The 15462-nt window shown below is 53.2% G+C and overlaps 1 protein-coding gene across 1 annotated transcript in view; it reads left to right on the top strand.

The window, feature by feature from the left end:
- LOC110476712 (DNA polymerase delta catalytic subunit) overlaps positions 1–15361 on the top strand; it is a 20182-nt gene extending 4821 nt beyond the window's left edge. The window contains exons 6-19 of the mRNA XM_077789885.1: positions 1573–1661; positions 2218–2334; positions 3126–3239; positions 3719–3866; positions 4686–4760; positions 5493–5630; positions 7309–7484; positions 8612–8764; positions 10108–10210; positions 10314–10446; positions 11810–11923; positions 12803–12855; positions 13683–13780; positions 15147–15361. Coding sequence (XP_077646011.1) covers positions 1573–1661; positions 2218–2334; positions 3126–3239; positions 3719–3866; positions 4686–4760; positions 5493–5630; positions 7309–7484; positions 8612–8764; positions 10108–10210; positions 10314–10446; positions 11810–11923; positions 12803–12855; positions 13683–13780; positions 15147–15243 — 1608 coding nt within the window. The 3' untranslated portion in view covers positions 15244–15361. The remainder of the gene's footprint in view (positions 1–1572; positions 1662–2217; positions 2335–3125; positions 3240–3718; positions 3867–4685; positions 4761–5492; positions 5631–7308; positions 7485–8611; positions 8765–10107; positions 10211–10313; positions 10447–11809; positions 11924–12802; positions 12856–13682; positions 13781–15146) is intronic.
- The last annotated feature ends 101 nt before the right edge of the window (positions 15362–15462 follow it).

Here is a 15462-nt window from a genome sequence, read left to right as displayed (position 1 = left end):
GTGAGAAATGGGGGGGGAAAATGGAGGGAATGGGAGGAGAGAAGGGAGGGAATGGGAGGGGAGAAAAGGGTGGGAAGCGTGAGGGGAAAATGTGAGGGGAAAAGGGAGGGAATGGGACGGGAGAAGAGTGGGAAGCGTGAGGGGAAAATGGAAGGAATGGGAGGGGAGAAAAGGGAGGGAAATGGGGGGGGAAATGGAGGGAATGGGAGGAGAGAAGGGAGGGAATGGGAGGGGAGAAAAGGGTGGGAAGCGTGAGGGGAAAATGGAGGGGAACATGAGGGGAAAATGGAGGAAAATGTGAGGGGAAAATGGGGAAAACATGAGGGGAAAATGGAGAGAATGTGAGGGGAGAAGAGTGGGAATGGGAGGGGAAATGGAGGGAAATGTGAGGGGAAAATGGAGGGAAACTTGAGGGGAAAATGCGGAAAACATGAGGGGAAAATGGAGAGAAATGTGAGGGGAAAATGGAGGAAATGTGAGGGGAGAAGAGTGGGAAGCGTGGGGGGAAAGGGAGGGAAATGTGAGGGGAGAAAAGGGCAGGAAATATGAGGGGAAAATGCGGAAAACATGAGGGGAAAATGGAGAGAAATGTGAGGGGGAAATGGAGGGGAAATGTGAGAGGAAAACGGAGGAAATGTGAGGGGAGAAGAGTGGGAAGCATGAGGGGGAAAGGGAGGGGAACGTGAGGGGAAAATGGGGAAAACGTGAGGGGAAAAGGGATGGAAATGTGAGGGGAGAAAATGGGGAAAACATGAGGGGAAATGGAGGGAAATGTGAGGGGAAAATAGAGGGAAACATTAGGGGAAAAGGGTGGGAAATCTGAGGAGAAAAGGGTGGGAAATGTGAGGAGAAAAGGGAGGGAAATGTCAGGGGAAAATGGAGGGAAATGTCAGGGGAAAAGATTGAGAAATGTGAGGAGAAAATGGGAAATGTGAGAGGAAAATTGAGGGAAGCTTGAGGAGAGAAAATGGTGAGAAACGTGAGGGAAACGTGAGGGGAAAATGGCGACGAAGGTGAGAGGAAAAGGATGGGAAATGTGAGGGGAAAAAAGAGTGGGAGATGTGAGGGGGAAAAAGTGCAGGAAATGTAAGGGGAAAAGAGTGAAAAATGTGAGAGGGGAAGGGTGGGAAATGTGAAGGGAGAAAGGGAGGAAATGTGAAGTGAAAATGGAGGGAAATGTGAGGGGGAAAAAAGGGCGGGAAAACGTGAGGGGAAAAAAGGGCGGGAAAACTTGAGGGGAAAAAAGGGCGGGAAAACATGAGGGGAAAAAAGGGTGGGAAAACGTGAGGGGACAAACACTGAAGGGATTTGGGGACATTTGGCACACCTGGGGCTGTTTTGGGGTGAATTTTGTGAAGGGATTTTTGGGGGGATTTTAGGGGATTTGGGTGGTTTTTAAATGGGATTTTTGGGAAGGGTTTTTAGGGATTACTGAGGGGATTTTTTGAGGGGATTTTTTTTTTGATTTGGGGGTTTTTTTAAAGTGGGATTTTCATGTGGTTTTGGGGTTTGGTCTATGGGATGTTTTTAGGGTGAATTTGGGACATTTTGGGGTGTTTTCTGCCCCCCCAGGCCATGCAGGAGGATTTGCTGCTGCCGGTGGTGAAGTCGGAGGGGGGAGAGGATTTTGAGGGAGCCACGGTGATCGAGCCCCTCAAGGGGTGAGCGAGGGGACAAAAAAACCCCAAAATTACAGAAATCCCCCGTAAAAACCTCCCTAAAAAAACCCCTAAAATTCCCCCAAGCTCCCTGAAAAAAACCCTTCAAAACTGCATGACCCCAAAAAGAAAAAAAAACAACCCAAAGCTTCTGAAAAAAACCAGAAAAGAAACCTCAACCCTGAAAAAAACCGCCTAACCCCCCCCAAAAAACCTTAAAGATCTCTGAAACAAACCCCCCAAAACCCCAGAGAAAATGAAGCCTAAAACCAACCCAAAAAAAAACTGAAAAAAACTTGAAAAGAAACTAAAATGCCCCCCACAAAGAGTCTTGAAAAATCCCTGAAAAAAAATTCCAAAGAACCCCAGAAGCACCCCAAAAAACCACAAAAGCACCCAAACCCCCCCCCCAAAAAATACCCCCAAACCCTCAAAAAACCTGCAAAAAATCCCATAAAAACCCCCAAATTTCCCTGAAACTCCCCCAAAAAACCGAAAAATCCCCCTAAAACATAAAAACCCCAAAATTAACCCCAAAACTGCCACATTTGTTCGCCAGGTACTACGACGTGCCCATCGCCACCCTGGACTTCTCCTCCCTGTACCCGTCCATCATGATCGCCCACAACCTGTGCTACACCACCCTGCTGCCCCCCGGGGGGCCCCAGAAACACGGGTCTGTACTGCTTTAGACTGGTTTATACTGGTTTTTGCTGGTTTATACTGGTTTGGTACTGGTTTTTACTGGTTTTTACTGGTTTATAGTGGTCTTTCTGCAAGCTGGGCCCTGAGGATTTCATCTGGACCCCCACAGGGCAGATTGGTCCATACTGGTCCATACTGATTTCTGTTAGTTTGTCCTGATCTATACTGTTTTTTACTGGTTTGGTACTGGTTTTTACTGGTTTATACTGGTTTGGTACTGGTTTTTACTGGTTTATACTGGTCTCTCCGCAGGCTGGGCCCCGAGGATTTCATCCGGATGCCCACGGGGCAGCTTGGTTCATACTGGTCCATACTGGTCCATACTGATTTCTGTTAGCTTGTACTGGTCCATACTGGTTTTTACTGGTCCATACTGGTTTTTACTGGTTCATACTGGTCTCTCCGCAGGCTGGGCCCTGAGGATTTCATCCGGATGCCCACGGGGCAGCTTGGTTCATACTGGTCCATACTGGTCCATACTGATTTCTGTTAGCTTGTACTGGTCCATACTGGTTTTTACTGGTCCATACTGGTTTTTACTGGTTCATACTGGTCTCTCCGCAGGCTGGGCCCCGAGGATTTCATCCGGACGCCCACGGGGCAGATTAGTCCATACTGGTCCATACTGGTCCACACTGGTCCATACTGATTTCTGTTAGCTTGTACTGATATATACTGGTTTTTACTGGTTTATACTGGTTTGGTACTGGTTTATACTGGTTTGGTACTGGTTTTTACTGGTTCATACTGGTCTCTCCGCAGGCTGGGCCCCGAGGATTTCATCCGGACGCCCACGGGGCAGCTCTTTGTGACCCCCCGGGTGCGCAAGGGGGTCCTGCCGAGGGTCCTGGAGGGGCTGCTGGCCGCCAGGAGCAGGTGGGACGGGGGGTCTGGGGAGAATTCGGGGGATTTTGGGAAAATTTGGGGGAGATTTGGGATTTCTGTGGGGAATTTGGGGATTTCCGTGGGGAATTTTGGGATTTCTGTGGGGATTCCTGCCCAGGTGCGCTCACCTGTGCCCAGGTGAGCTGACGGGCGGGTCCTGGCAGGGTGAAGGCGGCACAGGACCCAAACCAGGGGAATTTGGGTGAATTTTGGGATTTCCATGGGGATTTTTGTGATTTACATGGAGATTTTTTTGGATTTCCGTGGGGATTCCTGCCCAGGTGCGCTCACCTGTGCCCAGGTGAGCTGACGGGCGGGTCCTGGCAGGGTAAAGGCGGCACAGGACCCGAACCAGGGGAATTTGTGTGAATCTGGGACCATTTCTGTGGGGATTTTTTGGATTTCCGTGGGGATTCCTGCCCAGGTGCGCTCACCTGTGCCCAGGTGAGCTGACCTGCGGGTCCTGGCAGGGTGAAGGCGGCGCTGGCCGAGGAGCAGGACCCCGAGCGGCGCCAGGTGCTGGACGGGCGGCAGCTGGCGCTCAAGGTGAGCGCCAACTCCGTCTACGGCTTCACCGGGGCGCAGGCCGGGCGCCTGCCCTGCCTGGAGATATCGCAGGTGAGCACACCTGGGCAAGGTAACGCACCTGGGCACACCTGGGATATCCTCAAACACACCTGGGTGCAGGTAACAACACACCTGGGTACATGGAGACACACCTGGGCACAGGTAACACACCTGGGATAACCACAGACACACCTGGGGCACACCTGGGCACACCTGGGAGGGGTTTGGGCACACCTGGGATAGCCTCAAACACACCTGGGTGCAGGTAACACACCTGGGCACACCTGGGCACACCTGGGGCACACCTGGAAGGGGTTTGGGCACACCTGGGATATCCTCAAACATACCTGGGTACAGGTAACAACACACCTGGGTACATGGAGACACACCTGGGCACAGGTAACACACCTGGGATAACCACAGACACACCTGGGGCACACCTGGGCACACCTGGGAGGGCTTTGGGCACACCTGGGATAGCCTCAAACACACCTGGGTGCAGGTAACACACCTGGGCACACCTGGGGCACACCTGGAAGGGGTTTGGGCACACCTGGGATAGCCTCAAACACACCTGGGTGCAGGTAACAACACACCTGGGTACATGGAGACACACCTGGGCACAGGTAACACACCTGGGATAACCACAGACACACCTGGGGCACACCTGGGCACACCTGGGAGGGCTTTGGGCACACCTGCGACAGGTTTGGGCACACCTGGGATAACCACAGACACACCTGGGCACAGGAAACACACCTGGGCACACCTGGAAGGGCTCACAGACACACCTGGGCACACCTGAGGTGCCCAGATCACACCTGGGCACGGCCAGGTGACACCTGGGCCTCACCTGGGCCTCACCTGCAGAGCGTGACCGGCTTCGGGCGCCAGATGATCGAGAAGACGAAGCAGCTGGTGGAGAGCGAGTACCCGGATGTGCAGGTAACGCACACCTGGGCACACCTGGGCACACCTGGGCACACGTGGGCACAGGTAACAGCACACCTGGGCACAGGTAACGCACACCTGGGCACACCTGGGCACACCTGGGCACACCTGGGCACAGGTGACAGCGCAGGTGGGCACACCTGGGCACAGGTAACAGCACACCTGGGCACACCTGGGCACACCTGGGCACAGGTAACGCACACCTGGGCACACCTGGGCACACCTGGGCACAGGTGACAGCGCAGGTGGGCACACCTGGGCACAGGTGACAGCGCAGGTGGGCACACCTGGGCACACCTGGGCACAGGTGACAGCACAGCTGGGCACAGGTAACAGCACACCTGGGCACACCTGGGCACACCTGGGCACAGGTAACAGCACACCTGGGCACAGGTAACAGCACACCTGGGCACACCTGGGCACACCTGGGCAGTATTTTAATGGGGTTTTTGAGGTGCTTTTTGGGGTGGATTTTGGGGTTTTTTGGAGCCTCCAACCCCGAATTGTGCCCCGCAGGTGTACGGGGACACGGACCTGGTGATGTCACCTGGGGGAGTTTTGGGGCGATTTAATGAGATTTTGGTGTATTTTAATGGGGTTTTTGTGTATTTTAATGGGGTTTTTGTGTATTTTAATGAGTTTTCTGTGTATTTCAGTGGGGTTTTGGGGTTTTTGGGGTGGCTGATCCCAATTTTCGGGTTTCTAACCCCGAATTGTGCCCCGCAGGTGGTGTACGGGGACACGGACTCGGTGATGTGCCGCCTGAGCGTGCCCTCGGTGCCCGAGGCGGCCGCGCTGGGCCGCGCCGTGGCCACCTGGGTGTCCGGCCACTTCCCCGCCCCCATCCGCCTCGAGTTCGAGAAGGTGCCCCCAAAATCCGGGGAGAGGTCCCAAAATCTGGGGAGAGGTCCCAGAATTTGGGGACAGGCCCCAAAATCCGGGACAGGCCCCAAAATCTGGGGACAGGCCCCAAAATCCGGGACAGGCCCCAAATTTGGGGAAAGGCCCCAAAATCCGGGGAGAGGTCCCAAAATTGGGGAGAGGCCCCAAAATCTGGGGAGAGGCCCCAAATTTGGGGAAAGGCCCCAAAATCCGGGACAGGTCCCAAAATCCGGGGACAGGCCCCAAATTTGGGGAAAGGCCCCAAAATCCGGGACAGGTCCCAAAATCCGGGGACAGGCCCCAAAATTCAGGGAAAGGCCCCAAAATCCAGGGAAAGGCCCCAAAATTTGGGGAGAAGCCCCAAAATCCGGGGACAGGCCCCAAAATCCGGGGACAGGCCCCAAATTTGGGGAGAGGCCCCAAAATCCGGGACAGGTCCCAAAATCCGGGACAGGCCCCAAAATCCAGGGACAGGTCCCAAAATTCAGGGAAAGGCCCCAAAATTTGGGGAGAAGCCCCAAAATCTGGGGACAGACCCCAAAATCTGGGACAGGCCCCAAAATCCGGGGACAGACCCCAAAATCCGGGGACAGGCCCCAAAATTTGGGGAGAAGCCCCAAAATCCGGGGACAGGCCCCAAAATCTGGGGAAAAGCCCCAAAATCCGGGGAGAGGCCCCAAAATCCGGGGAGAGGCCCCAAATTCGGGGAGAGGCCCCAAATTCTGGGAAAGGCCCCAAAATTCGGGCAGGGGCCCCCAAAAAATCCCCAAAAACGCTTGCCGGGGTCCTTAAAGGGTGTTCTGGGGGGGAATTTTTGGATTTTTGGGGCAATTTGGGGTTTTTGGAGGGAGTTTTGGGGGGTTTTGAGGGAGTTTTGTAGTTTTGGGGGGATTTCGGGAGAGTTTTGGGGTTTTTGGGGGAGAGTTTTGGGGTTTCTGGGGGGTTTTTGGGGAGAGTTATGGGGTTTTTTGGGGGAATTTTGGGTTTTTTGGGGGGATTTGGGGTTTTTGGGGGGAGTTTTGTGGGTTTTGGGGGGAATTTGGGGGGATTTGGGGAGAGTTTTGGGGTTTTTGGAGAGACTTGGGGGTTTTGTGGGGAATTTTGGGGTTTTTTGGGGAGAGTTTTGGGATTTTGGGGAGAGTTTAGGGTTTTGGGGGGATTTGGGGTTTTTGGGGGGATTTTGGGGGTTTTTGGGAGGGCTTGACAATTTGGGGGGAATTTCTGAGGAGAGTTTTGGGGGGGTTGAGAGGAAATTTTGGAAGGAATTTTGGGGTTTTGAGGAGTTTTTGGAGAATTTGGGGTTTTTAGGGTGGATTTGGGGTTTCTGGGGGTGGAATTTGGCGTTTTTGGGATGAATTTCTGGGGCTTTGGGGGAAGTTTGGGGGGGAATTTTGGGTTTTCGAGGGGAGTTTTGGAGTTTTTTGGGGAAAAAGCTTAAAAATGGGGGAAAACAGCTAAAGATGACTAAAAACTGAGAAAAACAGCCAGTAATGTGATGAAAAATAGCTGTAAAATAGAAAAAAACACGGGGAGAAAGCTGGAAAAATAGTAAAAAACAGCTAAAAAACGGAGGAAAAAATTAAAAAGTAGTAAGAAAGAGTTTAAAAATGGGGGGAAAAATTAAAAATAATATCTCAAAAGCTGGGGGGGACCCCTGCAGGTGTACCTGCCCTACCTGCTGATCAGCAAGAAGCGCTACGCCGGCCTCTGCTTCCCGGGGGGCTCCGGGGGCGCCCCGAAACTGGACTGCAAGGGGCTGGAGGCCGTGCGGAGGGACAACTGTCCCCTGGCTGCCAACCTGGTGACGGCCTGCCTCAGGAGGATCCTGCTGCACAGGTGGGAGGGGGAAAACGGGGAGAAAATGGGGAAAAACGGGGAAAAATGGGGAAAAACGGGGAAAAAATGGGGAAAAATGGGGAAAAACGGGGAAAAACTGTGAAAAAATGGCCAAAAACGGTGAAAAAACGGGGAAAAAATGGGGAAATGGCCCCAAAATGGGACAGCTCTCCCCTGGTGCCAGCCTGCCTCAGGAGGATCCTGCTGCACAGGTGGGAGGGGGAAAAAATGGGGAAAAACGGGGAAAAACGGGGAAAAAATGGGGAAAAACGGGGAAAAAATGGGGAAAAACGGGGAAAAAATGGGGAAATGGCCCCAAAATGGGACAGCTCTCCCCTCATGACGGCCTGCCTCAGGAGGATCCTGCTGCACAGGTGGGAGGGGGAGAAAATGGGGAAAAAATGGGGAAAAACGGTGAAAAAATGGGGAAAAACGGGGAAAAAATGGGGAAAAACGGGGGAAAAATGGGGAAAAACGGGGAAAAAATGGGGAAAAAATGGGGAAATGGCCCCAAAATGGGACAGCTCTCCCCTGGTGCCAACCTGGTGACGGCCTGCCTCAGGAGGATCCTGCTGCACAGGTGGGAGGGGGAAAAAATGGGGAAAAAATGGGGGAAAACGGGGAAAAAACGGGGAAATATGACAAAGAAATGGGGAAAATGACAAAGAAATGGGGAAATGGCCCAAAACTGGAGCAGCTGAGCAGACGGGGCGGTCTCAGAGCTGGGGCTGGTTTTGGGGTCACTGGGGTGGGTTTGGGGTGGGTTTGGGGTCAGTTTGGGGTGGATTTGGGGTCAGTTTGAGGTGGATTTGGGTCAGTTTGAGATGGATTTGGGGTCAGTTTGGGGTCAGTTTTGAGATGGATTTGGGGTCAGTTTGAGATGGATTTGGGGTCATTTTTGAGGTGGATTTGGGGTCAGTTTGGGGTCAGTTTTGGCGCGGGTTTGGGGTGGTTTTTTGGGTGGATTTTGGAGGGATTTGGGGTCTCTGATCCCGCAGGGACCCGCAGGGCGCCGTGGCCCACGCGCAGGAGGTGATCTCAGACCTGCTCTGTCACCGGGGGCTGGGGCGGGTTTGGGGCGGATTTTTGGGTGGATTTCGGGTGATTTGGGGTCTCTGATCCCGCAGGGACCCGCAGGGCGCCGTGGCCCACGCGCAGGAGGTGATCTCAGACCTGCTCTGCAACCGCATCGACATCTCCCAGCTCGTCATCACCAAGGAGCTGACGCGGGCGGCCAGCGCCTACAGCGCCCCGCAGGCCCACGTGGCCCTGGCCGAGAGGTGGGGCCCCAAAAACCCCGAAATCACCCCAAAAACCCACCCAGAAACCCCAAAATACCCCAAAAACCCACCCAGAAACCCCAAAAACCCACCCCAAAAACCCCAAATCCCAGCCAGCGCCTACAGCGCCCCGCAGGCCCACGTGGCCCTGGCCGAGAGGTGGGGCCCCAAAAAACCCCAAAATCACCCCAAAAACCCACCCAGAAACCCCAAAATACCTCAAAAACCCACCCCAAAAACCCCAAATCACCCCAAATCCCAGCCAGCGCCTACAGCGCCCCGCAGGCCCACGTGGCCCTGGCCGAGAGGTGGGGCCCCAAAAACCCCGAAATCACCCCAAAAACCCACCCAGAAACCCCAAAAACCCACCCCAAAACACACCCAGAAACCCCAAAAACCCACCCCAAAACCCCAAAAACCGCAAATCCCAGCCAGCGCCTACAGCGCCCCGCAGGCCCACGTGGCCCTGGCCGAGAGGTGGGGCCCCAAAAACCCCGAAATCACCCCAAAAACCCACCCAGAAACCCCAAAAACCCACCCCAAAACACACCCAGAAACCCCAAAAACCCCCCAAATCACCCCAAAACCCCCTGAAATCACCCCAAAAACCCCTGAAATCACCCCGAAAACCCCTTTTATTCCCAAATCCCCCATTTTCCTGCCAAATTCCCCCATTTTTCCCCATTTTAGCCCCATTATTTCCCCAAATTCCCTTTTTCCCCCGTTGTTTTCCCGTCGTTTTCCCGTCGTTTTCCCGTCGTTTTCCCATTGGTTTCCCATCGTTTTCCCATTGTTTTCCCATCGTTTTCCCGTCGTTTTCCCATCGTTTTCCCATTGTTTTCCCATCGTTTTCCCGTCGTTTTCCCATCGTTTTCCCATTGTTTTCCCATCGTTTTCCCATTGTTTTCTCGTCATTTTCCCGTCGTTTTCCCATCGTTTTCCCATCGTTTTCCCGTCGTTTTCCCGTCGTTTTCCCGTCGTTTTCCCGTCGTTTTCCCGTCGTTTTCCCGTCGTTTTCCCGTCGTTTTCCCATTGTTTTCCCATCGTTTCCCCATTGTTTTCCCATTGTTTTCCCATTGTTTTCCCATCATTTTCCCGTTATTTTCCCATCATTTTCCCGTTATTTTCCCGCCGTTTTCCCGTCGTTTTCCCATTGTTTTCCCATTGTTTTCTGCCCGTTTTCCCGTTGTTTTCCCGTCATTTTCCTGTTATTTTCCCGTCATTTTCCCGTCGTTTTCCCGTTGTTTTCCCATCCTTTTCCCATCATTTTCCCGTCGTTTCCCCATCGTTTTCCCATTGTTTTCCCGTCGTTTTCCCGTTATTTTCCCGTCGTTTCCCGCCAGGCTGCGGCGCCGGGACCCCGGCCGCGCGCCCGGGCTGGGGGATCGCGTCCCGTACGTCATCGTCAGCGGCGCCCGCGGCACGGCCGCCTACCTGCGCTCAGAGGTATTGCCCCGAATTTTCCCCTGAACCCCCCGAGAGCTCCCCCGGCCGTTCCCGCGTTGGGGATTTTCCCGAAATCCCGGGAATTCTCCCCAAATCCGCGCAGGACCCGGTGTTCGCGCTGGAGCAGAACCTGCCCATCGACACGCGCTACTACCTGGAGCAGCAGCTGAGCCGGCCCCTGCTGCGCATCTTCGAGCCCATCCTGGGCGAGGGCCGCGCCCAGGCCGTGCTGCTGCGTGAGTGAATTCCCAAAATTCCTGAAATTCCCAAAAATTCCCAAAAAACCGCGTCCGAATCGGGCCAGGAACGGCCGAAATAGAGCCAGAATCGGGTGAAATTCCCCCAAAATCAGCAGCTCCGAGCCCATCCTGGGCGAGGGCCGCGCCCAGGCCGTGCTGCTGCGTGAGTGAATTCCCAAAATTCCCAAAATTCCCGGAATTTCCCAAAAAAACGCGTCCGAATCGGGCCAGGAACGGTGAAAACAGAGCCAAAATCGGGTGAAATTCCCCCAAAATCAGCAGCTCCGAGCCCATCCTGGGCGAGGGCCGCGCCCAGGCCGTGCTGCTGCGTGAGTGAATTCCCGAAATTCCCAAAATTCCCGGAATTCCCAAAAATTCCCAAAAAACCGCGTCCGAATCGGGCCAGGAACGGCCAAAACAGAGCGAAAATCAAACCAAAATTGACCCAAATTCGCTGCGAGACCCTCGAGTCTGGGAGGGGTTTTGGGGGAATTTTGGGGATTTTGGGGGAATTTTGGGGATTTTTGGGGTCCCAGCAACTCTGGGGAAGTTTTTGGGGGATTTTTTTGGGGGAATTTTTGGGGATTTTGGGGTTCCCTGACCCCGAATTTCCCCCGCAGAGGGGGAGCACACCTCGGGTCCGGGGGGATTTTGGGATGGATTTTGGGGGAATTTTGGGGGAATTTTGGGGTTTTTGGGGCTCCCAGTGCCCCCGGGATTTTTGGGGGGATTTTGGGGGTTTTTTGGGGGATTTTGGGGGTCCCTGAGCCCGAATTTCCCCGCAGAGGGGGAGCACACCCGCTGCAGGACCCTCGGGTCTGGGGGGATTTTGGGTGTTCTGGGATGGATTTTTGGGGGGATTTTGGGGGTTTTTGGGGCTCCCTGTGACTCCGGGATTTTTGGGGGGGTTTTGGGGGGATTTTGGGGGATTTTTGGGGATTTTGGGGGTCCCTGAGCCCGAATTTCCCCGCAGAGGGGGAGCACATGCAGTGCAAGACCCTCGGGTCTGGGGGGATTTTGGGTGTCCTGGGATGGATTTTTGGGGGGATTTTGGGGGTTTTTGGGGCTCTCTGTGCCCCCGGGATTTTTGGGGGGGTTTTGGGGGAATTTTGGGGGATTTTGGGGGATTTTGGGGGTCCCTGAGCCCGAATTTCCCCGCAGAGGGGGAGCACACCCGCTGCAGGACCCTCGGGTCCGGGGGGATTTTGGGTGTTCTGGGATGGATTTTTGGGGGGATTTTGGGAGGTTTTGGGGCTCCCTGTGACTCCGGGATTTTTGGGGGGATTTTGGGGGATTTTTGGGGGGATTTTGGGGGATTTTGGGGGATTTTGGGGGTCCCTGAGCCCGAATTTCCCCGCAGAGGGGGAGCACACCCGCTGCAAGACCCTCCTGACCGCCCGCTCCGGGGCGCTCTCGGCCTTCACCTCCAAGCGCAGCAGCTGCATCGGCTGCCGGGCCCTGCTGCCCCACCACGGTGAGACCCCCTCATTAACCAGTTAATTAGCCCCCGCACTAATTAACCCCTAATTAGTCACCTCGGGGTGGAATTCACCCGGTTTTGCAAAAAAAAACGGGTCAGAAACGGTCAAAATCCCCAAAACTGAACCTGAAAAAAGGGGATACTCGGAATGGAGCCCCCTCCTCAAATTAATTACCAGAATGCCTGCCCTAATTAATGGGCCCTGCTCTAATTAACGGGCCCTGCCCTAATTAACTCTAATTAATCCCCTCCAGCTGGAATAAACCTGGTTTTACCAAAAAAAAACGGGTCCAGAATGGCCAAAATCCCCAAAATTCGACCTCGAAAAATGGGATTCTGGGAATTGAAGCCCCCTCCCCAAATTAATCACCAGAATGCCTGCCCTAATTAACGGGCCCTGCGCTAATTAACTCTAATTAATCCCCTCCGGCTGGAATTAACCTGGTTTTACCAAAATAAACGGGTCCAGAATGGCCAAAATCCCCGAAATTCCACCTCAAAAAAGGGGATCCTCATAATTAAAGCCCCCTCGCCAAGTTAACCAAGCCTAATTAACAACCCCGCCCCTAATTAACGACCCCAACCCTAATTAACGACCCCGACCCGAAATTTCCCATCCCCGAAATTAATCCCTTTTCCCCAAAATGGGGGTCCAGGACCCCCAAAATTCCCAAAATTCAGCACAAACATCCCCAAAACTGGGGGGGCTGGAGCCCCAAAATCCCCAAAGTCAAGTCCCTTCCCCAAATTAACAAAAAATTATAATTTAAATCGTTAATAACTAATTAATACCTCCATAATTTAACCCATCCTGCCCAAAAATTTGGGGTCCCGGAGCCCCAAATTCACCCAAAATGGACCCAAAATCCGCAGGTGCAGTTTGCGATTTCTGCCGCCAGAGGGAGTCCGAGCTCTACCAGAAAGAGGTGGGGGGGGCTGGGTCCGAAATTTGGGGTTAAATTTGGGGTTTTGGGGTTAAAATTGGGATTTTGGGGTTAAAATTTGGGATTTTGGGGTTAAAATTGGGATTTTGGGGGTTAAATTTGGGATTTGGGGGTTTAAATTTGGGATTTTGGGGGTTTAAATTTGGGATTTTGGGGGTTTAAAGTTGGGATTTTGTGGTTTTGGTCCCGAATTTGGGGTTTGGGGGGTTTTGGGGTTTTAAATTTGAGATTTTGGGGGTTTTGCGGTTTTGAATTTGGGATTTTGGGCTCCCGAATTTGGGGTTTTGGTTTTGGGGGACCCAAATTTTGGGTGGATGGGTTGGGGATATTTTGGGGTTATTATGGGATGTTTCTCAGGTGAGCCAGGTGTGGCAGCTGGAGGGGTTTTGGGGATATTTTGGGGATATTTTGGGATATTTTGGGGTTATTATGGGATGTTTCTCAGGTGAGCCAGGTGTGGCAGCTGGAGGGATTTTGGATATTTTGGGGATATTTTGGGATGTTTTGAGGATATTTTGGGGATATTTTGGATATTTTGGATATTTTGGGATATTTTGGGATATTTTGGATATTTTGGGATATTTTGGGATATTTTGGATATTTTGGATATTTTGGGATGTTTCTCAGGTGAGCCAGGTGTGGCAGCTGGATGTGTTTGGGATATTTTGGGGATATTTTGGGATATTTTGGGGGTTATTATGGGATGTTGCTCAGGTGAGCCAGGTGTGGCAGCTGGATGTGTTTGGAATATTTTGGGATGTTTTGGGGATATTTTGGATATTTTGGGGATATTTTGGGGTGTTGCTCAGGTGAGCCAGGTGTGGCAGCTGGAGCGCAGCTTCGCCCGGCTCTGGAGCCAGTGCCAGCGGTGCCAGGGCTCCCTGCTGCAGGACGTGCTCTGCTCCAGGTACACCTGGGCACACCTGAGGGGCACCTGGGGCACCTGTGTGTCACACCTGTCACCTGTGTGTCACCTGTGTCACCTGTGTCACACCTGTGCCACCTGGGTCACCTCCTGTGTCACCTGTGTGGCACCTGTGTGTCACCTGTGTGTCACCTGTGTGTCACACCTGTCACCTGTGTCACCACCTGTGTCACCTCACCTGGGTCACCTGTGTCACCTGTGTCACCTGTGTGTCACCTGTGTGTCACCTCCTGTCACCTGTGTGTCACCTCCTGTGTCACCTGTGTGTCACCTGTGTCACCTGTGTCACCTGAGCCCTGTCTGTGTCACCTGTGTCACACCTGTGTGTCACCTGTCATTATCCCCATGCCACACCTGTGTCACCTGTGTGTCACACCTGTCACCTGTGTCACCATCCCTGTGTCACACCTGTGTGTCACCTGTGTCACCTGAACCCTCTGTGTGTCACACCTGTGTCACCTGTGTCACCTGAACCCTCTGTGTGTCTCACCTGTGTCACCTGTGTCACCTCACTCAGGTCCCCTCAGTCACCCCCAAATGTCCCAAAATCCCCAAATCCTCCTAAAATCCCCCAAACCCGCCCAGTCCTGAAATGTCCCAAAGTCCCCAAATCCCCCCAAATCCCCCCAAAAAACCCAAATGTCCCCAAATCCCCCCAAAATCCCCCAAATCCCCCAAAAAAACCCAAATGTCCCCAAATCCCCCAAAATCCCCCAAATCCCCTCAAAAACCCCAAATGTCCCCAAATCCCCAAATCCCCCAAAATCCCCCAAACTCCCCCCAAAAAACCCAAATCCCCAAAGGTACCAAAATGTCCCCCAGTCCTGAAATGTCCCAAAAAACCCCAAAATTCCCAAATGTCCCAAAAAACCCCAAAATCCCCAAATGTCCCAAAAATCCCCAAAATCCCCAAATGTCCCAAAAATCCCCAAAATCCCCAAATGTCCCAAAACCGCCCAATCCCCCAAAATCCCCAAATCTCCCCAAATCTCCCCAAATCCCCAAGTGTCCCCAAATGTCCCCAAATCCCCTCAAATCCCCAAATGTCTCAAAACCCCCCAAAATCCCCCAAACTCCCCCAATCCTGAAATATCCAAAAAACCCCAAAAATCCCCAAATCCCCCAAAATCCTCCAAATCCGCCCAATATCCCCTGAATCTCCCAAAATCCCCAAATGCTCCCAAATCCCCAAATGTCACAATATCCCCCGAATCCCCCCAATCCTGAAACCCCCCAAAATCCCCAAAAACCCCCAAAATCCCCAAAAAACTCCCAAAATCCCCTAAAATCCCCCCAAAATCCCCCCAAAACCCCAAAATCCCCTAAAATCCCCCCAAAATCCCCGCAGCCGGGACTGCCCCATTTTCTACATGCGCCGCAAGGTGCAGAAGGACCTGGAGGCGCAGCAGGAGCTGCTCCGGCGCTTCGGGGAGCCCGACTGGTGACCCCAAAATCCCCCAAATCCGCCCCAAAACCCCAAAATTTGGGATTTTCGGGGCCCACTCACCCCCCCAGCCCCGGCTTTTTGTATGGGAAGTTTAATAAAGAGCGAGTTTCTAGTGATTCCGTGTGGTTCTCTATCGGTTTTTTGAGGTTTTATGGGTTTTTTAATAATTTTGGGGGGGGTTTTTTGGAGTTTTTTGGGGATTTTTTTGGGTTTTTGG

This window comes from Lonchura striata, chromosome 38 (genome assembly GCF_046129695.1).
Source record: "Lonchura striata isolate bLonStr1 chromosome 38, bLonStr1.mat, whole genome shotgun sequence".
Lineage (NCBI taxonomy): Eukaryota > Metazoa > Chordata > Aves > Passeriformes > Estrildidae > Lonchura > Lonchura striata.
Note: the sequence above shows the minus strand (reverse complement) of the source record. Positions and strands in the feature narration are given on the sequence as shown.